Source organism: Clytia hemisphaerica, unplaced genomic scaffold (genome assembly GCF_902728285.1).
Source record: "Clytia hemisphaerica strain Z4C2 unplaced genomic scaffold, Clytia hemisphaerica genome assembly, whole genome shotgun sequence".
In the NCBI taxonomy this organism is placed as follows: domain Eukaryota; kingdom Metazoa; phylum Cnidaria; class Hydrozoa; order Leptothecata; family Clytiidae; genus Clytia; species Clytia hemisphaerica.
Window position 1 is genome coordinate 935,750 of NW_027104560.1, and position 25,734 is coordinate 961,483.

The following is a 25,734-nucleotide window of genomic DNA, read 5'->3' on the forward strand; positions in this document are numbered from 1 at the left end:
AAGTGTATGCTTATAAGAAAATAAAGAAAAAATCCAAACTGTGAAGCTAACTGAAGCTAAAGACACAAAGATATATGACGTAATCCAAAGAAAACCCGCGAAAATCGTCCCATCGTCCGTGGTTATACGAACGTGTAAAATGTAAATTAAGCTTAGTAAGTTCGTCCACCGTATCGAGTACTTTCGTTTTCTAAATTTTCGTCCGAGGACACCGCCGCTGAATGCCTATCGTAATACTTTCGCTAAGGCGAAATTAATAATAAACCTCTTTAAATACTCTACAAAAGACCAGAAAACATGATAAAGATTTATACAGCAGCAGCAAGCTTCAAAAGAAAAGCATGTGCAATCAAGCAGCCATTACAAAGTTCTCACGATGAATGTTTACAAAGGCTTGGTTACACTTCTTATACTAACGTATTTTAATTAATAGCGCTGTTTTTTATCTTTGTGAGTGAGTCCACCTTTAGATTATTGGCCGTAGTACGCCCGCAGCCAAACACCCACGCCATAACTTGCGCCCCAAAGTATTGCCCGGATAAACTACGGAATGTAAAACATACGGAAACTGAAAGACGACAAAAACAAAAAAATTAAAAAAAAAAAACAGCGAAAAAATTTAACCCGCCTCTCACTCATCGCGAAACTATTAAGCCACCTACGCTCCGCTCGGTGGCAAAAACTCATTATCTAAGTTTCCGCTTCGCTTGCGCTCCACTTTACAGGAGAATACATCACTTTCTCTACACATGCGCAAAATTAGGAACCAAACAGATTGCTCGAATTATTTGCGCGGGAAAAGGTAATAAACATGGAAGGTATTGTCAAGCAGGATGTATCGTAAGAAAAGTCCAGGTTTAAGTTAAGTATTTAAATTTAACAAAAGATTTCTTTGTATATGCATCATCAGTTTCAATGGTAAGTAGTATAAGTTCTTTTTTCTAGCTTTTTGTCGGCTCAGCTTTTAGCACTCACCTTTTTCTCCGCTACGATGATGGCCCCTTCTCTACTTCTGAAAAGTGAATTTTAAAAAGAACACTAACTGACTAAGAATTAAAAGAAGACAAGTAAAAAAACTGAGAAGATTAAAGAATTGAAGTGAAAATTTTGAAGAAGAGTAAAAAATCTAAGAAGGGAAGTAAAATTTTTAAGAAGTAACGTGGTGTGCACTTTTAGTTGCAGAGCCAGAGCAGAGACGGTGAAGGCTTCTTCATAAAGACGAAAGACATGTATCTAATTTTCGGATCCGGTATGCGGGAATAGTGTCAGGACCTGCAGGCGACCTGATAGGTTGGGTATGGGTGTGGTTTAGGTGTGGTTACGTATCACATTAGCTAGGAATTGGGTTATTATCAGTTAGGGTTAGAGTTGGAGCTCAAAACAAGCACTCTTTTGTGATTTTCTCTTAATACAGTCTGGTCTGCAGTTTGTTCAATATAAATAGCCGTCAGAAGCCCTATCCTGGCATGAATCCGTGGCGCAATGGTTAAGGCAATGGGTTTCAAAACATCGGAACTTTGCATTTAGTGGGTTCGAATACCACCGGTGACGATCTGTCGGCAAGTCATTCAGTAAGTTAGAACATAGAAAATAACTCACAAAGAAACAGAAAGTCAGAAAAAATACGAACAAGAGACTGGAAAGTACGAAATAAGTCTAGATCTGTCTTTCGTCTTTGCGAAGATGCCACGACCGCCAGAGACGGTGTCAATTGAACAACTTCGAACAAAAAACACAATCAAACCAATAGAACTTAATTGAATACAATCGAATAATTGCGATTTGATTGTCAAAGGTAATCGAATCTCAATCAAACGGCTGATTCCTGGGTAATATTCAATTGTGTTTGAGTAAGGTTAGATTGGTTTGATTGATTGTCAATTACATTCGATTAATCATTTAATCTTCAATTTCGTTTGATTACGATTATGTTCAATGACTTTGATTGCGATTAAATTAAATTGGATCACTCCGTTTGGGCGGCCGAGCGCTTAAGTACCGTACAAAAGCAAACAAAATCTAATACAATTGAATTAATCGAACGTCTACGGTCACGGGGCGTCAAATGTCAAAGTCAGAAAATTGAAGATGTAGTGTTTTTTAAAGAAAATTTAACCTATTGTGAGGCATTCTGCGCAATTTTTAAGGTCAGAAGTCCAAAATTGGCCGAACCCCCCAGGGGGTACTGATTTTGGGTAGCAAAATGTTTTTTAAGGCCAATTTTGCAAGTTCATAAACTTTAAACTGATTAAATCACATGAAATTTTCAGAGATGGAAGTCTTCAATAAAGTCTTTAAGCAAAATGAATTTCAAGTTTTTTACTTTTTTTAAAAATTCATAATGGCGTCTTCAAAAATCGCTTTTTAGCAAAAAAAATCATATTTATTAAAAAATAGCATTTTTTAAGGCAAGCTTGGAATTGCAGGAATTGCAAGATGAACCTACTGTAGGGTGATCTTTTTAATTTTTTTTCTTTTAAAGCTTACTTGGAGAGTTTTATTTATAAACATTTAAAATAAGATCATAGGTGGCTGCTATGGCGAAATAAGAAAGATTGCATTCAAAAATAGAACCCCAAAAAGTGAGGTTTTCAATCACAACCACTTTTTAGTCCACAGCGTTGACATTCTTGTGGCTGCTGTGTAGTACAAAATTCCATAAAATAAGGAAATTGATGAGCTTTCCAAAAGTGTGGCCCTCTTTGAAGTTGAGTGATCCAGTCTTGAAATATAAGATGGCAAAGTGAGGGCAGGTTTTGTGGCTGTATGTCATGTGGTTCACTCAACAGGTTGGCTTATATGTGCTGTCCTGCTTTAAAACTTCAATATTTTTTAACCGTTTGAAATTGGTAGTTTAAGGTATGATAAAGATACTTACTCTTAGGTGCCAAATAAACGGGGGGGGGGGGTTCAAATAAACAGGGGGGGTTGGGAAATTTTTCAAATCAAATAAACGGGGGGGACCTAATTACCGGTGGGCTGGAAAATGGACTTTTAAGAACCCTAAAAGGGTCAAAATAGACTAAATTTAGGCCTTTTAGAGTAAAACAAGAAACTTTCCTTTTGGGAGCTGGGAATTTTTTCAAAAATCAATAAACGGGGGGTCCTAATAATGTCCGGGGGGGGGGTCCTAATAATGTCCGGGGGGGTCCTAATAATGTCCGGGGGGGGTTGGAAAAAATCGAAAAATTAACAAGCGGGGGGGGGGGGGGGTGCGGTTTATTTGGCACCTAAGAGTATGGGTTTAATTTGTTGCTGCAGGGTTTTCAATAGGCTTAAAATGTGGCTTCAATCATACTTCAATCACTAATTTATCAATTTACACATTCCAGGTTTGGTTTTGTTTTCGAAACATGAATATTTGCAAAGCCTAAAGCAAAACAAAGACAATCTGACACAATACAGTGTTATTTTAAGAAAGAGTGTACTTTTTGTGGCTGCAAATACCATTTTTTGTAACTATAACCTTCTGAGCTGTTACATTAGGTATTAGTTGGCATTTTTAGGGTTGGCTTATATGTGCTGTCCTGCTTTAAAACTTCAATATTTTTTAACCGTTTTTCTTGAAATTGGTAGTTTAAGGTTTGATAAAGATACTTAAGGGTTTAATTTGTGGCTGCAGGGTTTTCAATAGGCTTAAAATGTGGCTTCAATCATACTTCAATCACTAATTTATCAATTTACACATTCCAGGTTGGGTTTTGTTTTCGAAACATGAATATTTACAAAGCCTAAAGCAAAACAAACACAATCTGACACAATACAGTGTTATTTTAAGAAAGAGTGTACATTTTGTGGCTGCAAATACCATTCTTTGTAACTATAACCTTCTGAGCTGTTACATTAGGTATTAGTTGGCATTTTTAGGGTTGGCTTATGTGCTGTCATGCTTTAAGACTTGAATATTTTTTAACCGTTTTTCTTGAAATTGGTAGTTTAAGGTCTTAAGATACTTCTGGGTTTAACTTGTGGCTGCAGGGTTTTCAATGGGCTTGAAATGTGGCTTCAATTAAAGCATATATTAAAAAAATCGTCAACTTTGAGCCACAATTCTAGCCCCATGACTCAATAATTTTGGTTCCATTTTTGATATTTTGTGGATAAACCCTTTTGCTACGAGTTTCATCTGAAAAAATGATTTTTACTCATTGAACAAATTTGTGGCTGCTGTTTTATCAACATAGTATTTTTCTTGATATGTGCCGCAATTTTGGCCCATTTTACAATTTTTTTTTTCAACCTACTTCAACCTACTTTAGAACCAATATTGTGAAGTTTCGTTTGAAAAGAGTTATTTTTAAAAAGGATATTCAAATTTCTTTTTTTTTTGCTGTTTTTGAAAACCTCACACAATTTTTGAATGCCATCGAAAGGTATGTCGATATTACACAAAGTTACGGTAATATACATGGAGGTATATCAAGACATAAATAAGAGTGGATATATGGATAATAATGGAAAAAGTGAATATTTAGCACTGTTTGAAGCCCTTAAGATAAAAGGAAACATAAGGTAGAAAGTTACTTTTTGGAATCTCTGGCGTTCGGAGTCTCTGTAGAATATTTATCTTGTCTTGGCAGAACTTGAATTTATTTCTTTCGTTTATGTTTGGTTAGGAAAAGTGAGCTTCAATCGGCTTTATACAGTACTTAAAGGCGCAAAAACTTTTTCGAGCAGAAACTTTCACAAGGTTGAAAAATTGCAAAATTTACAACATTTTACTTTCATGAATTTAAGATAAAAATCGTTTTGCAAACATAAACTTTGCTGAATCAAGGCATGAAAATGAAAAATCTCACATGGCTTAGAGGGACAACTTGTCTATTGGGTTATGGTGCTTAAACAAGCTAAAAAGTGACACCCGAGCTACAAATAAAGAAATTTCATTTGGCCAGATTTGGCTGGTAATTTTGCGCAGATAGTGAGAATAATTTGAGTAGGAGAGCAGGGTTCTAGGGGACAGAGTATTTTAAGAAACATTTAAAAAAAGCCTGAATACCTTTACATGTGCTAAACACCTATTTAGATTTAAAATATGTTACTCTTGTAATTAGCAACGGTATCAAGTAACTAGTTGGATTGAAATAAGCATAATAGATATTAGGAAAGAAGACTATAAGCCTTATAGCCTTCAAATTTTAGACGGACAAAGTGAAAAAAGTAAGCATAAGAATGACTGGTAGAAACTATGAAATGACCAGTATTTAATGGTCATTGCTATGAGAGGTTTTTAGTCAAAGATTGGGTTTTGGCTCGAATTGAATTGAATTGAATAAATTTTTCCCTTCGACGCAGTAGGATAACCCCCTACAAAAAAAATTGATTACTCTCAATAGATTACTCGAAGTGTTGCATTTTAGCCAGTAGTTTTAGTAGCAATTTCAATTCCATAAGAGGGATTATACCTAAGTCCTAGACCCAATCTATATATTAATAGCCGTAGTCTGTATGTTTGTCTGTGTGTCACTTTCGATTTCGCAAGCAATGTTTTGTTTTTGACAAGTTTGTTTTGATTGACAGATCTGATAGAGCCTGGTTTAGACTTAATTCAGCCTTTGTTTTGAAATTTAAGCCTTATCTACATTTAGTAATTTTAATTTCTGCCCAGCTTTGCCCGATCCTGCTTTTCTCTTTTCTTTTGTTTGAAATATTTTCGAATGTATTTTAACGATCGTATTTATTAATGACATTCGAATTCTTTTCAAAACAAAACAAGTTTCTTTTATAGAAAATGAATATCAAATGTAAATCAAAACATAAAAATTAAAAAGTTTGTCGAACAATAACAGCATTCAAAGGGCAATAAAAAGCAAGAAAATAAATTAGTCTCTCTTTCTTCATATAAAAACATTCAAGTAGTTGATATTGTTAACCCTTTCCGGACGCATGTAAACAAGATATCGAAAAGCGGTTTTTTGCAGGTTACGGGAAATTTATCTCAAAATCATTATTCAAAACCATGTTATTGTATATTGGCGCGAAAACTGTTAAAATCTTTTACAAAGCTATGGGCCACCCGGTGATCCGTGCGTCATATAGGAACACGATTCATGGGCCACCCAGTGGCCCGTGCGTCCGGAAAGGGTTAAAAACTGTGTACGTCATTTTACATGTTTAAATTCGAAAAGTTATGGGTTTAAAAAAAGCAATTTAGAATTGACTTATTTATCTTTTTAAATCTGATAAAAACAAAGTTGCACTATCCTTTGTGGCTTTCCCGCTTTTTCCTGAATAATTGTGATTTCTGCATTTCACTCCTCATTACCTGACATTATCTCAAATTGTCGAAAACTGGACGGGGTATTTAATGTGAGCAAAGCGAGAAAAAAATTTCTCCGGGGGAGGGTTCGAGGGTTAGAGTCAAACTTTGAAGATATCCTTTTGTTTATTTGATCGTTTTTTAAGCCAGCTTTTATTTCCACAATGGCGGACAAAGAGGCATCTCAGACCCAAATGATTTTGATTTCCCTGGAGTATTTCCAGAATACAATTACTCCAAAATTAATTTCAGTCAGCATAAAACGCAGTTTGTAGAAGCTTGCCTTAAAAAATACAACTTTTTTTATAAAGATGATTTTTTTGCTAAAGTAAAGAGCGATTTTTGAAGACACCATTAAATAAATTTTAGAAAAAAAGTGAAAAACTTGAAACTCATTTTGCTCAAGACTTCGTTTATTTTTTATTTAAGACTTCCATCTCTAAAAATTTCAGACATGTGAATTAATCAATTTATTTGTCATAAACTTGCAAAATTGGCCTTAAAAAGCATTTGTGAATCTCCAAGCAATTTGGCAATCTGCAACAAATCTGTAACAAAGAAAATTAGCCAGCAATGAAGCAAAATATCCAGCAATACGCCCACAACAAAGAAAAATAGCCAGCAATCTGCCGGCAAAAAATAAAATTTGTTTACAGTTTTTGACAGCACTTTTTCCACCCTATGCCATCTGGGAATTTCCTAGATAACTGGCAATTTGCCGGCAAAAAAAAACCAGGCTAGTTGCCAACAAGAATTTCATGTCCTTTGAGTCCCTTGTATGGTCACATTTTGCTACCCAAAATTGGCTTAAAACGGCTTGTTTAGGGCTCAAGTGGGCACAATTTTCAACCCAATTGGATTATTTTGTCGTTTCTTCATAAAATCTATAGCACAAATGAAAAAAATAAGATTTGCAATAGTTTTGACATAATTTGCAGGCCTAAAAAGGCCAGAAAATGCCATTTTTTCTAGTTGCCTGTAGTGCGAATCATTACCCCCAGGGGCTCGGTCAATTTTGGAGTTCTGACCTTAAAAATTGCACAGAATGCCTCACGTTAAATTTTCAAAAAAAGGACTACATTATATCTTGAATTTTCTGACTTTGACGTTTGACTTTATAAATCTTTTGTATTTTTGTGCTCAACATCTGGAATTAAAATTTATCTTTTTTCACCTACTTTTTTGAATTTTTTTCTTTTAAGATAGAAGAAAAAACTCATAGTCCTTTTGCAAGACACGATTTCATGTGGGATAATTAAAATCTCCAACATACGTTAAGGGAACTTATTTTGGCGGGAATTATTTTTGGTGGTCAGCAAATATCCTAAATTTTTTTAATTTTGGCGGGGACTTATTTTGGCGAATAGTGAATTTTTTTAATTTTGAAGGGAACTAATTTTGGGGAATGGTAGCGTAAATCTGTTCTATTTTTCCTCATTTTGAGCAAGTTTGATGAATTTCAGGGGTTATTTAGGCAAGGAAACAAAGAATTTAATTTTGGCGGGAACTTATTTTGCAAAAATTAGTTTCTGCCAAATAAGTTCCCTTAAGGTAAATTGTGATAACTCCACATTTCGATGGATGGGAAGGAAAATTTGGTTACTGTTGATGTTTCTCTTGCATGCATCGAAACATGGAGTACAATTTATGCTAGAGTTTTTAATTATCCAACAAGACATGCCATTTAGCAAAAGGTGTATACAAGCCGTATATATATAAAAGTTGCGAAGCGATCCAGAGCCTCCTCGATTCGCAAGTTGCAAGCAAGAAATTTAAGACATACAAACACTGTATATTCAATGGCATTTGTGAAGTTTTACTTAATACATTCGCTGCAGTCTTTCTCAATATCCTTTCATTTGCAAAAAATTTATAGTCCCTCTCTATAACAATGACATCTGTAGATTCTCTCATTGATGAAAAATGAAGACAACAATATAAGAAAAGTAAGATGAAAACACTACAGTAACACATTCAGGGCATTTTGAATTTAAAAAAATAAAAAAGAAACTGTACCCTTATAATCATAAAGGTTGGTGAGTCCAGTCAAGTCAAAACACAGATTTGATCTGTAGCGTCACGCTTCACCTTCACAAAAAAATTCATAATTAAAAAAAAAGTCATTTTGCATTATCATAATATACTAATAATGTTAAAAAAAGGAAAAAACTTTCAAAACAGGACAAAGCAATTTCATATTCATAATTTCCAACAGATTGCAAGGAGGGAAACCCCCCCTCGCTTATTAAATTTTGAGATTTCTTCCAACCCCCCTGCACCCTACTTATTCCAAACCCCCCGACTAACCGAGAGTATTAGACAAACGTGGAAGAAAATTTCCAAATTGACAGCTTTCCACATTTAAAACACAATTATATACCGTGAGATGGGGTAACTTGCATCAGTGGAGGCTAACATGCATAGCGCTCAAATAAATGACCTGACTGGTCATTAAAACACCAAGTTAAATCAAAACAAAAATGGTAGAGTAGAGCTGTGAGCGGAGCTGCGTAGTTGTATTTTAATGACCAGCCAGGTCATTAATTTGAGGGCTATGCATGCTAGCCTCCACTGATGCAAGTTACCCAATCTAACGGTACCAAGTTCAAAACAGAATTTATTTCCACATTTGTAAGGTATGCGAACAAAAAGGAGAAAAGAGACTATTTTAATCTAACGTTTCCAGTCCATCTAAAAAGAACGACACTCAAATATCTATTAAAAAGTACCAAAAAAAGAACAACAAACCCTAACTAATCAAAGAACAACATATTTTGCCATCCACAACCCCGACCGAAAGTGACTGTACCACGATTCATTCATCATTTTTTGTAACAGGAATTAACTACATATGGTTTAAAAGAACGCAAAATTATGCATGCGAGTAAGTCTCTATTTGGGTGAGCTGGAAAGATTAGATGAACTAACTCATAAGCAACAAAGGTTTTTCAAAGTTTTTATAGTTGACGACAAAAGGCATGTTAAAGAAGGTTCAAAAGTTCACGGCAAAAGTTAAGAAAATTTTCAAGTATGTTGGACAACAAAACTTTTTCCACATTCAAAAAAATGCACAAAGAACATTTCAAAGTAAGTTCTGCAGAAGCTGGGTTCTGGGTTCACCTCGATTCAGCCGGTTTACCAGATGAGTTCATCTCGGTTCCATCCCCCCGGTTCACCTTTTTCTAATTTACTTGCCAGTTAAGTCAATGTTGTAGAAGAAGAAGAACTCAGTGAAATCCAATTATCAATCAGTCCATTTTGCTCCAAGGTTGAGTTAAAACTAACCTTAGTCAGTCAGTGAAAGTTATAAAATTGTCCTGTTTTTGCAATCAAGAAATTGAATCTCTCAACCATCAAAATGGAAACAGATTTAGATTCCCTAGTAATGCATTTTCAAAATGAGTTTCAATATTGAGGTTGGGAACTAGTTTTCTTGGAGTGTTTGATGCCTGATCATAGCAAAATATTTTTAATTGAGACAATCAAATATTCAGATATGTTGACAATTGTTTTACTTTTCGTAGCTATTGTGCGAGATGGACAATTTGCAGAATCATACAAGTCTTGAAGCAACTGTCCATGTGGGTCATATAACTAATCTTGAAACTTCATTTTTTATTGAATGATGGTTAAAACGATTAGGAAACTCAATATGACAGATAGTTTCATATGTAGTTTTCTCTGAAGCATTATATTATAACATGTTTGACATAATATACACTCTAAGCTAGATATGGTAAAAACAGATTCTTTTGTCTGGTGCAGAACTTAGATTTAAATCATAAATTTGGTACAGCAAATATATTAGACATTTTTGAGCATCAAACTGTTGAAAGTGACTGTGATCATAATCCGGCCCAAGACAAAAAGAAGGAATCAAATGGTATGTTTCAATCGGTGCATTTGACATAGCGATAAACAATTCCCTAATCATTAACTTTCCTGAGTTACCACATTTAATGTCAAAATTATAAACAAAGTCTGAAAGTCACGAAAACTTTTGACAGAATATAATGCTTGAATAACAGAATTAAAAAAGCAGACATATTGACCCAAATTTTTTAGCCCAGCTAGTGGAAAAAGTCTTGATTGTCCTGATATTTTGACGAACACGATGAGAGAAATATAGAAATAGTGGATATTTAGGACTGTTCTGTTTTAGTCGGACGTCAAATTTTTTATTTAAAAAGTGTCGGTGTTGATATTTCTTAATCAGATCAGATAGTTACAGACAGACAGACAGGATGCTGGGAAATTTAACTCTTGTGTCAAGCATCAAGAAAATTTCTCTCAAGTGAAAGAAAACTATGACCGACCGAAAAGGTGGAGTGCAATTTCCTTCCACTGCTAAAAAGTGAGTGAGAGAAAAAGTCAACAAATATATACTTCCTTGTTGGTGCACAAAGTTGTGTTTTATTGAATCCAAAATGTTATGGTGGGATGAAACTGATTATATGATTTTTCCAAATGATAATCGCCACAGCAGAGCAATAAATTCACTAACTGGTAAGCTAGTTGGTAGAGTTTTCCAAAAGCTTCCAGGTCGATAAAATTCTTTCAGTAAAAAATATTCTTCGAATAAAAAATTCACAAAATGGTTTCGATAAATAAAAATAAAAAAGATCGAAACCATAACAACGAAAATATCAACCAATCAGTTGTCTGATAGTACGAAAATATCAACCAATCAGCTGTCTCATAGGTGAAGGAAGAGATACAAAATATACGGAAACGACGAAATGTCTCTTTTGGAAAAAAGCCCTAAATCGGACATTTTCGGTGCCGTAAAGATCAACTTTATTAACGAAACCATCTACCAAACCGAGATTGATACCTATATTTGGACGCGAAACACAACCTTGAACGAAATACTTATCTACATTTAACAGATGGGAACTAAATTTTCATTTTCCTTCTGCGCTTCCCTGGTATATAGAGTTTAATGGTACGCACACACTATAGCAAAACTGCTTCGCTCATGTATATTCGCTTCGCAATAAGCAATAGAGAATAAAAATTTTTATTCCTTATATCTTTGCCTTATTGCAAATGATATATATGCAATACTTTTCCCACAAATTTCCCACAAAATGTTTTTTTTCCAAAGCAGCTAAGGGAACCTAGCGATGAGAGCTAATTTTGATGAGGGACGATTTATGCGAATGGCAAAGAAGATTGTAACGTGCTAAAGCAGGGCTCGAAATGACGCTCGGACATCGGACATTGTCCGACCCAAATAGCTTTATGTCCAATCGAATAATGATATTTTTCAAGCTAAAGCAACCCTGGTTGTCCGACCCACTTGAAATCGTTATTTCGAGTCTTGCTAAAGCACTGGCCTCAACTTCAGTATAAGCGTGGAATCGGAAAGATAACATATAGTAGAGGCCTCTATGTCGTAATATAGCTTCCCGTGTGCAGCAGCTTGTGCAATGGGATTTTATGATTGATTATCGTTCCTTGAATGTAGAAGATCAAAATTTGAGTTGCCTGTAACGCACTGAGCTGTGCGTACCCCAATCTCCAACCTTCCACAGGCAAAAACTGAAAATATAAATTTTGGCTGATATACTTTTTTAAACGAATTTTCAAATATTTTCGCATTAGCTTCCTGGCATATCACCCACACTCTTGTATCAGAGTAGTGGTACCCAATTCCCCTCACATGGTATGGGTGGACCCGGTTGAAGGTGTGTTCACTTGCCAAATGAACCGTAACGTAGTACTACAGTGGGAATTGAACTCGCTCCTCCCAGACAGGAGTTAAGAGCGATGACCACCACAACACTACGCCTTTCTTTTCCTAGTTTTTCTACAATATGTATTAAAACAAAATCTATACACTGTAAAATCGAACCCATACTTTTTGTGTGGTGCAGGCGAGGGAAAGCCTCAACGGGTATTACATTAACCTGGCACCACACATTAAAATAAAAGTTAAATATATTTTTAACTTTCTCTTGCTTTTTATTTTCTAGTTGTTATGGGTAAACCAAAAGTTCTTCCTTCGAAGGATATAATAAAAGATTCCAAATCAAAAACAAGTAGAGAAATTAAAACAAGCAAAAAACAAGAACGTAAAAAACCGATAGCCAAAAACACTCGCAAGATCAACCCTGTTCCAACAACAATGAAGGTCGAGGATCTTTTGTCTTGTAAAGTTGCTGGTTTGGAAACATTGGATGACCTAGCACGCAAATACAGAGGCAAATTGAATTTACAATTGAAATGTACATCAAAAGAACATACTACATTGAATGTAACCCTCAATCATAAAATGATAGTTTGGGAATTAGAATTAAATCGTGTTTGTAGTGCAGACCCTGTCATAGCTGTTGAGAACTTTGTCGACGATGAAAGTCCTCCTGATTATTTCACCTACGTTCGTGAGAATATTGTTTCTACAAAGTGTGGGCGAGAACTTCTAGATCCCAGCTTCCTGGTTGGTTGTGAATGTTTTCCAAGATGTTCACCTGCCAATTGTCCGTGCCCAAGTAATAGTATGAGTAAATTTGCTTATGACCGATCAAAAAGGTAAGATGATAGAGAATGGATCCTTTAAATTTGATGTGATTTAATTGGTTTTGTTTTTGTGAGCGGAGCTGAAAAAGCGGACTTGTTTGTGCATTTACCAAGTTTGAACAGCTCGGTCTTTTGTTTTTAATATAATCTTATTTTGTTGGGTAATCGACGATCAAAAATTATCTTTTCTTGTTTTGTGTTATCAGCAATTAAACTGTTTTTAATTGAAATAACTGGTTGTATTATAAAATATATAGATTTACAATTAGATCTAATTCCATTAGAGCCCTTTATAGTCGCACTGTTTTTCCTAAGTCATAAATTTTGTCTCTTTTTTTCTCAATGATAGCTATGCAGTTTTTGAATGACATTTTTGGTTTCTCATCTTGCTCACCACTTCATATTTAAATAATGTGATGATAAAAGTGATGATAAAACATTCGAAAATCAACAAGATATGTACAATTGTTTTTAAAAACCAGGGTACTACTTCCACCAAGATCGCCAATATACGAATGCAACAAGAGCTGCAAATGTTCTATGGACTGCCCAAATCGCGTTATACAAAAAGGACTAACAACTAGGGTAAGATAAACTAAAAGTAATAAAAGGTAAGTTTATGATCTTATAATAACGTTTACAATGTCCTATATAAGATTTATAAGTTATGAAATGTTACTAACTTTCAAGATCTTTATCCATTATCGCTTTAAACTACAGTCGAGTTTCAATAACTCAACCTCCTCAACTTGATTATCTCCATAAACTCAACGATTTTTCCGATGTCTTGAGGAGATTCTTAGGCTATTCTTCCTCTCTATAACTCAAAATCCCGTAACTCGAACGATTACTGATCATCCTCTTAGCTTAAATAGAAAAACTTAATACGCAGGGGGGGGGGTTGGAATATGAATGTCCTGGGTAAAAAAATTTTTGAAAAATTAATTAGCGAGGTGGGGAGACAGCTATTAGGTACTCGAGAGTAGGTCCAATCAGCGCTCATTTTTCGGGAAAACATATAAGACTGCATTGTGACAATTCCGTCAGGTGTACCATCTCGTTTGATTCTCATTAAAAATTGATTTTTATAGGTTTGTATTTTTCGAACGGACAACGGACGTGGTTGGGGGTTGAAAACTCGGGAATTTATCCCCAAAAACAAGTTCGTGGTTGAATACGTTGGTGAAATAATCACAAGTGAAGAAGCTGAACGACGTGGAAAGTTATATGACTCAAAGCAACAAACGTAAGTAATTTAGAATGCTGTCTTGTCTGGATAATTTTCTTTTTAGACCTGCCTCGGAGGTCCTTTATATTAACCTATGTTTATCCGTCCGTTCGTCTGTTACTAACTTTTCTCGAGATTGGCTCAATATTTCTCTCTGAATTTTTGCATAGTGATCCAAAATGACATTACCCAAAAAGTGACGGAGCCAAATTTTCGCCGTAAAAATCGTATTTTTTTATTTTGGAAAATTGTTTTTTTTTCTGATTTTTTGCACAATGACATAAAATGATACTGTAATGTTTAAAATCTGATGGAGCCCGATTTTCGAACAAATAATTTTTTGGACAAATTTGGGCCAAAAAGTCCCCAAAATGGGGCTTTTTTTGACTTTTTTATACCTTAAGGGTATAAATTTTCGCGGGGATTATATTTCGCGAATTTTTGTGAATTTTGTTTTTTTTCGCGAAATATAATCGCTTGCGAAAATTTTCAAACTTTCATCTCTCGCTAAATTCGCGAAATCTAATCCTCGCGAAAATTAAATTTTTTACACTAAAAATTCTTTCAGCTAAGAAACTCTCTTAAACGAGTCTCTATTACTCGAATGTCTCTGTAATTCGAATGAATTTTCATTCCTCGTAGCCGTTCGAGTTATGGAGATTCTACTTTACACATAAAATCTCGTAATTGTTAACGTAAACGTTAATCGAACCATGAACATATAAACGACTGGACATCTATCTTTTATTGTCTCTTTGAAGGGAGCTTCGTTGCCGCCTGTATTTCAAAATTTGTATGAAAAATCCGACAATATTCCGTTATAATTCTATTTCTTTGAATTATTTAGGTAAAAGGATTGACAGAGCTTGAATATTACTCGTAACGCACAAAAAAATTATTCTTGAATTTTTTCACAAGTTTGCAATAAATTTATCAACGTTTTCAACTCTGAAATGCCGAGTTTCAACTGCGTGTATACTTTTGAATCACTTTTGTCACTCCAATAATTTTTTTGTTGAGAGCCTATGTTATAAGCATATCAAAATTAGAATGCGACACTCTCTATAATTATTCCACACTTTTAAGTCAAAATTTAGAAATATTAGCCGGATTTTTGACAAGCTGACGATGATTTTGCCTCTGTTATCTTTGTTGTGATATAGATGAATTGTTTCATTTTATGCTTTTAACGAGGCGGCAACGAAGCTAGCAGCCCTTTCTACAAAAAAACAAATGAGATAGATGTCCAGTCGTTTATATGTTCATGATCAAACCAACAAAAAATGTTAAATCTGAAAAAATTCGCCAATTCGCGAAATTAAATCCCCGTGAAAATTTACAGTCGAAGTTAGTCGCGATATAAGTCCGCGAAAATTAAATTGTTTCGCGAGGGAAGCTGTCTCGCGAAAATTAATTCCCTTAAAGTATAAAGACAGAGGGAAAGGTTCTCTTAAAAGTGGATGAAACCGTTCTTCCAGGAAAAATTCTTTAGGTCCTAAAAATCAGATTTTCTCATTTGGGAAATTCCTTTTTGTGTGTTTTAGGGGAGGTGCATTTCTTGCGATTGGCTTGGTATTTTTTAGACTTTTGGACCTACCTCTGGGGTCCTTTGATTTAACCATTACTCGTTCGTTCATCCGTTCGTTCGTCTGTTACCAGCTTTTCTCGGGATTGGCACATTATAATTTTTTTTGACTTTTTGCATAGTAATGCAAAATGACAGTACCCAAAAAGTGACGGAGCCTGATTTTCGAGGAAAATAAATTGGGCAAATTTGGGCCAAAAACCTTTTTTTTTTGCATAAAGATAAAGGAAAGGTACTTTAAACATTGGCTGAAGCTGTTTTTTTTTGGAAAATCTTTTTTCACCGTAAAAATCGGATTTTCTTTTTGAGGAAATTCCCTTTTGTCGTTTTTAAGGGAAATGAGCATTTCTCTTGATTCACTTAAATTTTTCTTCTGATTTTTCGCACACTGATGTAAAATGGTATTGTTAAAAATCTGATAGAGCACAATTTTCAAAAAATAAATATTCGGGAAATTTGGGCCAAAAAGTGCCTAAAAATGGAGCGTTTTTTACGTTTTTTGCTTAGAAAGGCCTTAAAAACGCCTTAATAGAGCTTTTTAAGCGTTTTTAAGCTATTTTAATGCACATTCGTCGGTTCTGCCCCCTTCACTGGACTTCAATGGGTCTAATCCATTGCAATAGAGTGTCCCACGAGGTTTAGGACCATTGGGAACCAACTCAGCCCTGTATGAAGCTCGGAATAAGTTTAACTAAGGCTTTTTTGTGAAATTTCTTCTTTAGTTTTTCGTGATTTATGACACAGTGATGCAAAATTGTAATCCTTAAAATGTAAGACTTTTTAAAAGAAAAAGTTTTAGCCAAATTTGAGCCAAATTTTTGATTTGTGGAAGTTGCTTCATTAGATTTTATCATAAGGAGCTAGAGTTATCTTTACATGTAAGAAAGAATTGTTTTTGTTTGTGCCCGCCCAAAACTTAGCTTCTAAAAAATCAGAAAGCCAGCGTGAAACAAGCTTCATCGTGTTTTTCAAGCTTAAGTATCTCTATGCTATGCTTATCTTTTCTTTTTCATTCGAACATTTTCATCTTCATTCAGCATGTTTTTCTCAGGTAGGTAGAGAGACTAAATTTCAGTCAAATCGAAGTCAGTTAGTCAATGCATGATTTTGGTCAAGTTTGCATTCTGGTCTGTAAAATACCAGCCAGACAGGTCCGAACCAAAGTCTTGCAAATCATCTTCGATTATATTATGTTAAAATTTCAAGGTCATAGCACTTGTCAATCTTGAGATTTTAGCCCTCCCCACAAGATGCTTCCCTCAGTGCCAAAAATAGTAAGATGCTCAAAGGGAAATGATCAAGCGATTGATGACATAGAAGTATACATTTCCTTAATAAATCCTTACAAAGACTTAAGGTACCTCCTAAACTCTGACCTACTTCGAAGAATGGAAAAGGAGTTCTGGGGACCAACCAACCATCCCTGAAACTAGGATGGTTGAGGATTAAAATTCACTTTGAGGCTCATAAATTTTTGCTGTGCTGCCCAAATGTAGCTAACAGCATTCTTTACCTTGAAAGCTGGTACAGGGTACCTTGAAGGAAGGTATTTCGGTGGCAATTAAATTTGGGGATGAGTCTAAAAAGGTTTTTTAGAGGGAATTAATAGCACAAATTCGGAAAGACTTTGAATTATATTCGATTTAGCAGAAATTTATTTTGGGGTGTTATGGTTTTAGGTAAATCTTTCCATCAATTTTTTTCCTCTAAGGTAAATATTTTTTAATACTCTGAATTTGTTATATTGGCAGCATAAAGGGTGAAAAATTTGAATTCAGCTATCGGCCTATACCCTGAAAAATTGACCATGTGATATAGATACTTTCACAGAAATCTTTTTGCGCAACCATGTTCCAAATGAGAAAGCGAGCCACTGCTCAAAATTTCAAGTCATTTTGAGCATTGATTCAGATTTTATGGTCATGCATTGATTTAAAGATTTTAGTGGATAGAGCAGTTACTGCTGCTTAAACAGCTGCTGCTGTGGGTGACATTGAAGAAATTTTTTATTTCTTCAAATTTATCTTTTACAGTGAATTTGTACATAAGTTGAACGGTTTCAAAAGTATAGTTATACAAGTTATATGAAGAATTCCAGCTAAAGCAGACTTAAAAATAGTTTTTTTTTTTCATTCTTAGATATTTGTTTGATCTTGATTTTCACGATGAAGATGCAACTTTCACCGTTGACGCGTACCGATACGGAAATGTTTCTCATTTCATTAATCATTCTGTAAGTCTCTTTTGCTTTGAAATATATTGTTTTTGAACGTGTGTACTTCTGAAAAGGATACCCAGACATTTTTCGTATTCAGGTAATGCTAAAGAGTATCTAAAACCTTATTAAGTCGATTTTGTGCTTTGATTCGAATATCAATAGAAAGTAGTTAATTCAACCCCTATGATTGAAAGATACTGAAAAGGATCAATGCCTTAACCTTAGAGAGACTACTTTCTACCGATTTTTGTCAGAAAATAAGATGAAGGAGCCATGGCATAAAGTCAACTGTCTTAACTAGAGCTAGTTATTGAGCTAGTCGTTTAATTGAAAAAGTCACCGTCAAGTCACCAGTACGTTCAAGCCAATGGGCTATGCCAGAAAAGATTTGTACCTACCGGACGTGCGGCCCTTAAGGGTTGGTTTTTTAGACTTTGGAAAGTGCACTGTAAGGGTTGATTTGTGAGCAAGTGGGAAAAAGTGCACTGTAAGGGTGTAAAATTTGAGAAAATACCAAATTTTGCGGTAAAATTTGAGAAATTTCAAAAAACTTTGCCCTGAAAAAATTTCGAAAATTTTTTTCCTGCATTGTAAGGGTCCGATTTTTGAGACCTAATTTTTGGCCGAACGTATGGTCGTTTTCAAAATCGAGTGCCCCCCCCCGCGGGACGTCACACCTCCTAAACATAAGTGGTACAAACTATTTTTGGAATAGCCCAATAAAGCTTTAGAACTTTGGGTCGCAAACTATATAATCCCCCAGGATGTATGGTCTCTTATTCTCTATTTTTTATCTGCTATTCTGAGTTTATGACTTTCTCAAGTGATTCCAAATGTCTTCCATTTATTTTTCTTAAATTTGCCCATACTGTGAAAAAAGATCTCTCGCGCCAGCTTGAACCACCCAATACAAACAACCTTGGTTTACAAACCCAACGTCTAACCGCTTGTGCAAACGAGGCACGATAGAACTGGATTCGGCCATTCTCAAATACTTATATCTTGAAATTTACAGACCTTAATTAAGATAGCTCCCAACCCTACCGGTGCCCCTAAAAGGTTCCCAATGGATCCTAAGTTAAGACACATGGTACAACGCAAGGCTTTCGGCCTTCTATTTTGGCTCTTGAGCTCCAACCCTAAGCCTAACTGATAATAACCGAAACCCCGTCTAGGTCCGCTGGTTGAAAAATTCCGAGTTTTATCCTAGAGGATGATATCGTCTGCCAAGGGTCGGCAATTGTCTTGAAAAATATTGAACTTAATTTAGTTTTGCAGTTGACACGAAAATCTTTTATAGCCGGCCCAAGGTGGTAATACTAAAATTTTCTTCAAAATAATTTAGTGTGATCCAAACTTGCAAGTTTACAGTGTTTGGGTCGATACACTTGATCCACGTCTTCCGAGAATCGGTTTATTCGCGACTCGCGACATCAACGCAGGTGAGGAACTTTCATTTGATTACATGATGACAGGTAGTAATGAAGGCCAGAAATCAGCTTCTCCGGGTATGCGCAAAAAGAAGAAAAGCAAAGACAAGTCGGAACTGCCAAATATAGATCGTCATTTTTGTGCATGTGGTGCAAGTAACTGTCGAAAATATTTATTCTAGTTTTTTTTTTTATTTCGTCAGGATTTTTACCCGCTATTTTATATATATTTTACTGTTATTCATAGTTTTTCAATTTTTAGGTAGCTACAATTTTGTTTTCAATTTTTCATAGATTTATTGGATTAAGGAGCTTAGAACATATACTTTTTGCAGCCTTTTTTCATTGCGTGCAGCTGAATTCCTCAACAGTCTTCAGTACTCGAAATGCGTAAAAACATTGCAAACTCGCTTTTTAAATATTGTTTGAAAGATACTTCAACATCGAATTACAAAAGTTTCAGGAGCGTGATGGATTTTTAAATGTTATTTTATTTAATTGTTTCATTAAACACCACACACGCAATAATTCTGAATTTTTCGTTTGTAAGAATATTGCTTACAGGGTGTCCTCAAAACTTCTAAAAGTAGACAAAAATATTTTGCGTAAGTTCTTTTGTAATTTAACTTAATTATTACAAATCTTAATAATGCAGCAATGAAACAAAAGAACCAAAAATTGTTGTCTCATATCAAGGAATTAAAGAAATTACAATTTAGATTTTGTAATTTTTTCTTCTCCTAACAATGGGCAAAGACGGTATTTTTTTCGGGACACCCTGTAAATTAAATACGTCGAGATTAAGTGATACTGATTGAGGTACTAATTCAGAACCAGGGTTTCCCAGAAAGAAGACTAATAATGTGTGTGGGAAAAAACAGAACATGGTTTATATGTTTTTAAAGGGTGCATGAAGATCATAATTCAAAAACGACAAAAACTACACAAAATTGTTTTACGAGCATAAAGTGCAGAAGAAAATAAGTAATTTGGTACAAATTAATTGTGAAATGGCCGAAAATATTACGAATTGTCCTACAAGCCGTTACAGCCGTTGCAACAGCTTATTTATATGTCCAGATCATAACACGGAAAAAGAAAATACACAAAAAGTAACTAATAGAGGTCAATAAAATCAATATATATTTAAGGATCTATTTGTATCACAAATATAATATGTTCCAAAAAGAAAATACACAAAATCGATAAACGGTCTTTAAGTTTCATGTCTTCAATTATCTTCAGCCGCATAACAAAATGATAAACATGTTTATTAAAAATAAAATAACAAAACATGACTAAGTATGATTAACAAAATGATAAACATCCATATCATTTTGTTACACAGCTGAAGATTGTTAATCATTTTGTTAATCATACTAGTCATGTTTTGTTATTTTATTTTTAATAAACATGTTTATCAATTTGTTATGCGGCTGAAGATAATTGAAGACATAAAACTTGAAGCACTGTTAATCTCGTGTATTTTCTTTTTCGAACAAATTATATTTGTGATACAAATAGAAATCCTTAAATACACATTGATTTGATTGACCTCTATAATTAGCTAATGCTCATTACAAAGACATTACATGCTTTAAGCTGGGTGCTCATTGATAAAATTAGTTCGTCGCAAATGTCTGTTGACAGAAACTAAATCTAGACATATGTCTGGTTTAAAAAATTTCCTGTTCTTTTTGACGAAAAAGTAAAAAATAATAAACGATGTAGAATGAAAACGCTGTAGACCCAGTTTATGGTATAAACTCAGCTTAATGTATAAAGATGTTGAAAGGTCGTTAAAACCCATTTAAAGTTTTAGGATCTCAATAATTTATGTTATTTCTGTTCGGTTTTTTTCCACACACACTGTATATACTCTTTAGCAAACGTAAAGTTTGTCACCCGATAATCAGGAATTATATTTATGACAGCTATCTTTATTACATAAACATTTTCAATGGAATATTCGTTTTTAAAACTACAGAAATATTTCTTTGATTTTCTATTGATAAATATATATGTGAATAAGAAATATTTAAAAATCGTTATTCAGTCTTTCTAACTCAATCCTTAGTTAAGTACTTGGTTATAACGATTAATATGGCTCTTATTAGGTCCACTCATTGGCCTTGCACTGACTCATTTTGGCATTTAAGTTTTTCTGTTTGTATTCTCTGTTTTCGACATCTTATCCAATAAAAAATTCTAGAAATCTATGTTGATTCTAAATAGCTAAAAAGTAGTAACTCGTTGAAAAGATTTTGATCAGGAAGATTCTAAAAACCAAAATGTCATACGTAAAGAAGAAAAGTAAAGATGATCAAAACTATTGAACCTTTTCAAATATCAGATTTCAAATATTTATTCAAACCCTTCTTATTTTTCTTAGCAGCCCCCGTTGAATGGTTCTTTCCCCAACAGAGCTTTTACTTAAAAAATAGCCAGATAAAAAAGCCAGATACCAGCACCGAAATATACAGAGCCTGCAATAAAAATTGGAACAAATTTATCATTCATAATTTTTTCACACTAATTACAAAATTGATGAAAATATCTATTTCTTAACAACCCAGTCCATATCTAATAAAACGGCGGTAGCTTCAAAAACATTTTCTTCTCCTCCAGTAACTGGGACCAATACAGCTCTAAAATGTCGTACATTCTTTAGGGGATCCTTGACCTTGGTGTCTTTTAAAATGACCTGTTTTGTGTTTTTCCCAGCTTCGTCCGCTGCTACGTACGTTATCTCGGTGATGGGTGACGGCGCTGGCTTGCGGGTAACGATATGACAATTTACGTATTGATTAAATTCCGCTATGGATGTAAAAAAGATTGTGATCATAAAGCTAAATATAACGCATTAACTTAACGATCAGGACTAGCCACGTTTTATAAAAAGTCCGTCATATACCAGTCAAAATACTTTAATATGGGATACACTTTCGCGGTGATTAAATTTCGCAGGTGGCACTATTGGGTGGCAGTATTTCACGATTTTGTGACTTTTACTGTCAAATCATGCATGTTGGTTGTTGAAATAAACATTATTTGTGCTTCTTTGATGCAAGTAGCCATTCAAACAGTATTTATTTGACTTAGTTTGAGTTTTGTTTAGAAATATTTCGCAGATGAGGCCCTTCCAAATTTCCATTTGTTAATTTAATCCCAGCGAAAGTTTATCGCATTCTAATAAATCATCAAAATTTACAAAACTGTCACGAAAACTTGTTGCACTGCAAAGAAAGTTTTGGTATCCTGAACTTTGTTAGTCAAGTGTGACAGAAATCAAAGAAAATTTTGACGGAAAGTAAAATTCGAGACCCCGAGCTCCACACTGCAAAATCACTGTCTGTGCGAGTTTTTCTTCATTTTTTTCTTGAATTGCAGCCGTTTCCAATGATTCTTTTGTCAGTTGGCTGATATAGCTGAACTGACAAAAGAATTAAACGGACAGAAGTATCTTAAACGGTCAAAAGTATTTTTATTTGATAGTCGGAAAGATCAACGACAGTCAAAAGTTTCAAAAACTCAGGCTTTCGAGAAAATTGAAGGTCGGTGCGGCGAGAAGGCAAAAAAGTCTTTCCTTTAAAAATATGGTGAAAATGAAATGATACTGATACTATTATTTTTACTAACGGCCAATTTTGGAGAGGTCTGCGATTCAGGCTAAAGAACAACTTTTTATCCTTGCAGCGCTGCACGCAGCACAAATTCTGAGAAATTCTTTTATTTATTCTGTTTTGTCAGTAAAAAGGCACGCCTCTTTGCTACACCATATAAATAATATTTTTAAAGATGCGCCAAATTAAAGGTCCCCTAGGTGGGGTGCTACCTTTGCCGACTGACAGGGTGTGCCGCTGAAATTCTAAAAATGGACCCTACGTGAGACTCACTTTGCTGAAAAAAGTGACCCTGAAGGGGATAGAGACTGGAAAATTTTCTCCAAATTTTCTACTTTTTTCCTTTTTGGTGTTTTTGTGACCCTACGTGGGACTAGTGGAGGTAAAAAAATGATACCCTGACCAGCGGCAGATCCCCGTACCCGTTTTTGCCCATGTATCCCCCCAAAGTTTGTACAAAGATCTCTCAAAATACTTACGAATCGATTCTAAATCGTCTGGTGGCGAACCTTTGTCTTCCCATTTGTCTGGGTTCAAATCATCGATCAAGTCAAACATTTTGTATTGATTTTATTTTGTTTAATTTCCGTAATAACCTATTAGAAACCTTTATTGGAAAATAAAGCTACTATTTTAGTGTGACACATTTATAACTATATTTTAACTTTACTTAGCTTTAAGGTTCAAATAAAAAAAGTGCGTTTTCGGAAGCTTGAAAATGCTTATAACACTGAAATATATAACTTGATTGTTTTTAAAATTAAAACTTAAAAAAATGGGTTCAAATTATAAAGTTTAGAGCAACATATCGAACTCTAAAAAATATACGAAACAAATTATTTGAATGTTCCGTAATTCAACATACAAATCCCAACCAACTAAAAGGCTCAACCCAATCATCTACTACTTATTGATTTTAGTACAACCCTGTAAAATGATAGTTTGTGAATGACGTTTCTTAAACCTGTTCTTTCTTTTAACCTCGAAGCTAAGTGAAATATTGTTATGTCTTACTGTCAGATTATGACAGGGCCACACCTTATTCATTATCAATTTTGTAATGCTCTTAATATGTCTACAATTTTTACTTTCTCTTTCACAGAATATTTGGTATTTTTTAAAGAATTCGAATCAGAAAGTCTTCAGGGTTCAAGTTTATCTTGTATCTAAAAAACTTTTTGTCAAATATTGAAAAAGTAATTACGAGAGGTGATTATCAATATGAGAAAGCATAAATCAAAAGTAACATATTTACTCTACAGAAAAATGATTTGTAGCAAATAAAAAAAACATATGGAAATCATGTGGAAATCTTTCAACTATACAAAATAAGGCGCTTATGTGTGTTTCAAAGACTTCGTAAGCCGGAAAGACAGCTGTCTTTTAAGCTCATGGGAAGTTTTTCAAATTAGGGTGGTCCAATTAAGTATTTTGTCTTTTATTCTTCTTTTCTATAAAAATATAGAAAAGCTCAATCTATACTTAACATTATAAGCCCAGTATTTTCGCAAAGCTTCTTTCTCTCAAAACAAGTAATCACTTACGCAAATAATGGCAAAAAAAGTATAATATCCTTTTTTCAAACCTTGGTGAAACATTCGAACACTCTAAATAAATTCCCGGGATAATAAAATTGGTTGAACATGTTTAAAGACTGTAAGACATTAATATGGTAAAATTTACTCTTCATTTTTGATACTTTTTACAGTGATTAGAGTGACACATGTGCGATGAAATTTGTATGCTTGGTAGTCAGAGGCCTAGTCTTTAACCTGTAACATAATCATTTTCTAGAACAAAAAAGGATAAATTTTGAATTAAAGTCTGTCTAACTCACAAGTATGTGGACTACTTTTGAGACAGATTTTAGAATAATTAAGATGGAACATTGGTTAACTAAAAACCCTTTCGAGGTCTAAAATAGAAATCCTTATAATCACATATCAGACAGATAGAAAATTTTAAACATTTCTCAACCTTTTCTCAATAATGAACTTTTAAACTAAATATTTAGGAAATATTTTTACTCTTTTAGACATCTTTAAGACAAACCTCTTTGAAAAAAAAACAGTTAAATTTAAGGAAATACCTACCTACGCAAACCTACCACAAGCAATTTAATGCTATAAAGGTTTTTAATATCCAGTACCACTGAACATAATAGAAGTATACAATTAACCTTTTTTCACATGTACAGAAACTTTTACTTAAGACTTTGAAGGGTGGGAAATTTCCCTAAGCTGAAGTAGTGTTTTGAGGCCGGGTTCAAGGCCTTATGCAGAGTTTAAACAAAAAATCTACATAAGGAAATTCTAAAAAGACAGCCTTACGAATGATTTACCATAAGGTCTAATAAAGTCTTACGTACATGTGAAAAAAGCTTTATAGCCATGAAAAAGGAATTTCCCTCCAAAATTTAAAAATAAACCACAAGTAGATATTATGTGCCTTAACCTAGGAAAGCTAAGTTGAGTTTTAACTCTGAGTTTTAACAATTGACTTAAGACTTACGACCTTACGATCTGATGATCTAAACGCTGGTGGATGGCCCAACTAGGCTGAGAATATAACCTAAAACCTATTCCCTCCCAAATCCTAATATCTGTAAGTTACAATAGAAAACCTAAAAATGTATGCATTTAGATAAATGTACGTGCATAAAGTTACGAATTTGACGTCAAAATTTCGAGGCAAAAGCTTAATTTGCTAACGAAAAAAAGTAAAGTATAGCATGGCAAAAATGAAGACTTAGATTGAATCATTGCATTGGTGGTTCAGTGGTAGAATTCTCGCCTGCCACGCGGGAGACCGGGGTTCGATTCCCCGCCAATGCATTTAGACGATTGTATGCACATACAGTTGACAGTTT

At 34.3% G+C, this 25,734-nt stretch overlaps 2 protein-coding genes across 2 annotated transcripts; one reads left to right on the forward strand and one right to left on the reverse strand.

The window, feature by feature from the left end:
• The first annotated feature begins 12,241 nt into the window (after nucleotides 1-12,241).
• LOC136823001 (histone-lysine N-methyltransferase SUV39H2-like) lies at nucleotides 12,242-19,652 on the forward strand. Its single transcript, XM_067079310.1, has 5 exons — nucleotides 12,242-12,793; nucleotides 13,264-13,366; nucleotides 13,873-14,027; nucleotides 17,734-17,827; nucleotides 19,158-19,652. The coding sequence occupies exons 1-5, from the start codon at nucleotides 12,243-12,245 to the stop codon at nucleotides 19,422-19,424; spliced, it is 1,170 nt and encodes a 389-aa protein (XP_066935411.1). The 5' UTR covers nucleotide 12,242; the 3' UTR covers nucleotides 19,425-19,652.
• Nucleotides 19,653-20,703: 1,051 nt separating this feature from the next.
• On the reverse strand, nucleotides 20,704-23,498 carry LOC136823002 (uncharacterized). Its single transcript, XM_067079311.1, has 2 exons — nucleotides 23,345-23,498; nucleotides 20,704-22,059 (listed from the first exon to the last, which is right to left on the reverse strand). Exons 1-2 carry the CDS (start codon nucleotides 23,421-23,423, stop codon nucleotides 21,800-21,802), a joined length of 339 nt encoding a protein of 112 aa, XP_066935412.1. The 5' UTR covers nucleotides 23,424-23,498; the 3' UTR covers nucleotides 20,704-21,799.
• Nucleotides 23,499-25,734: the final 2,236 nt, after the last annotated feature.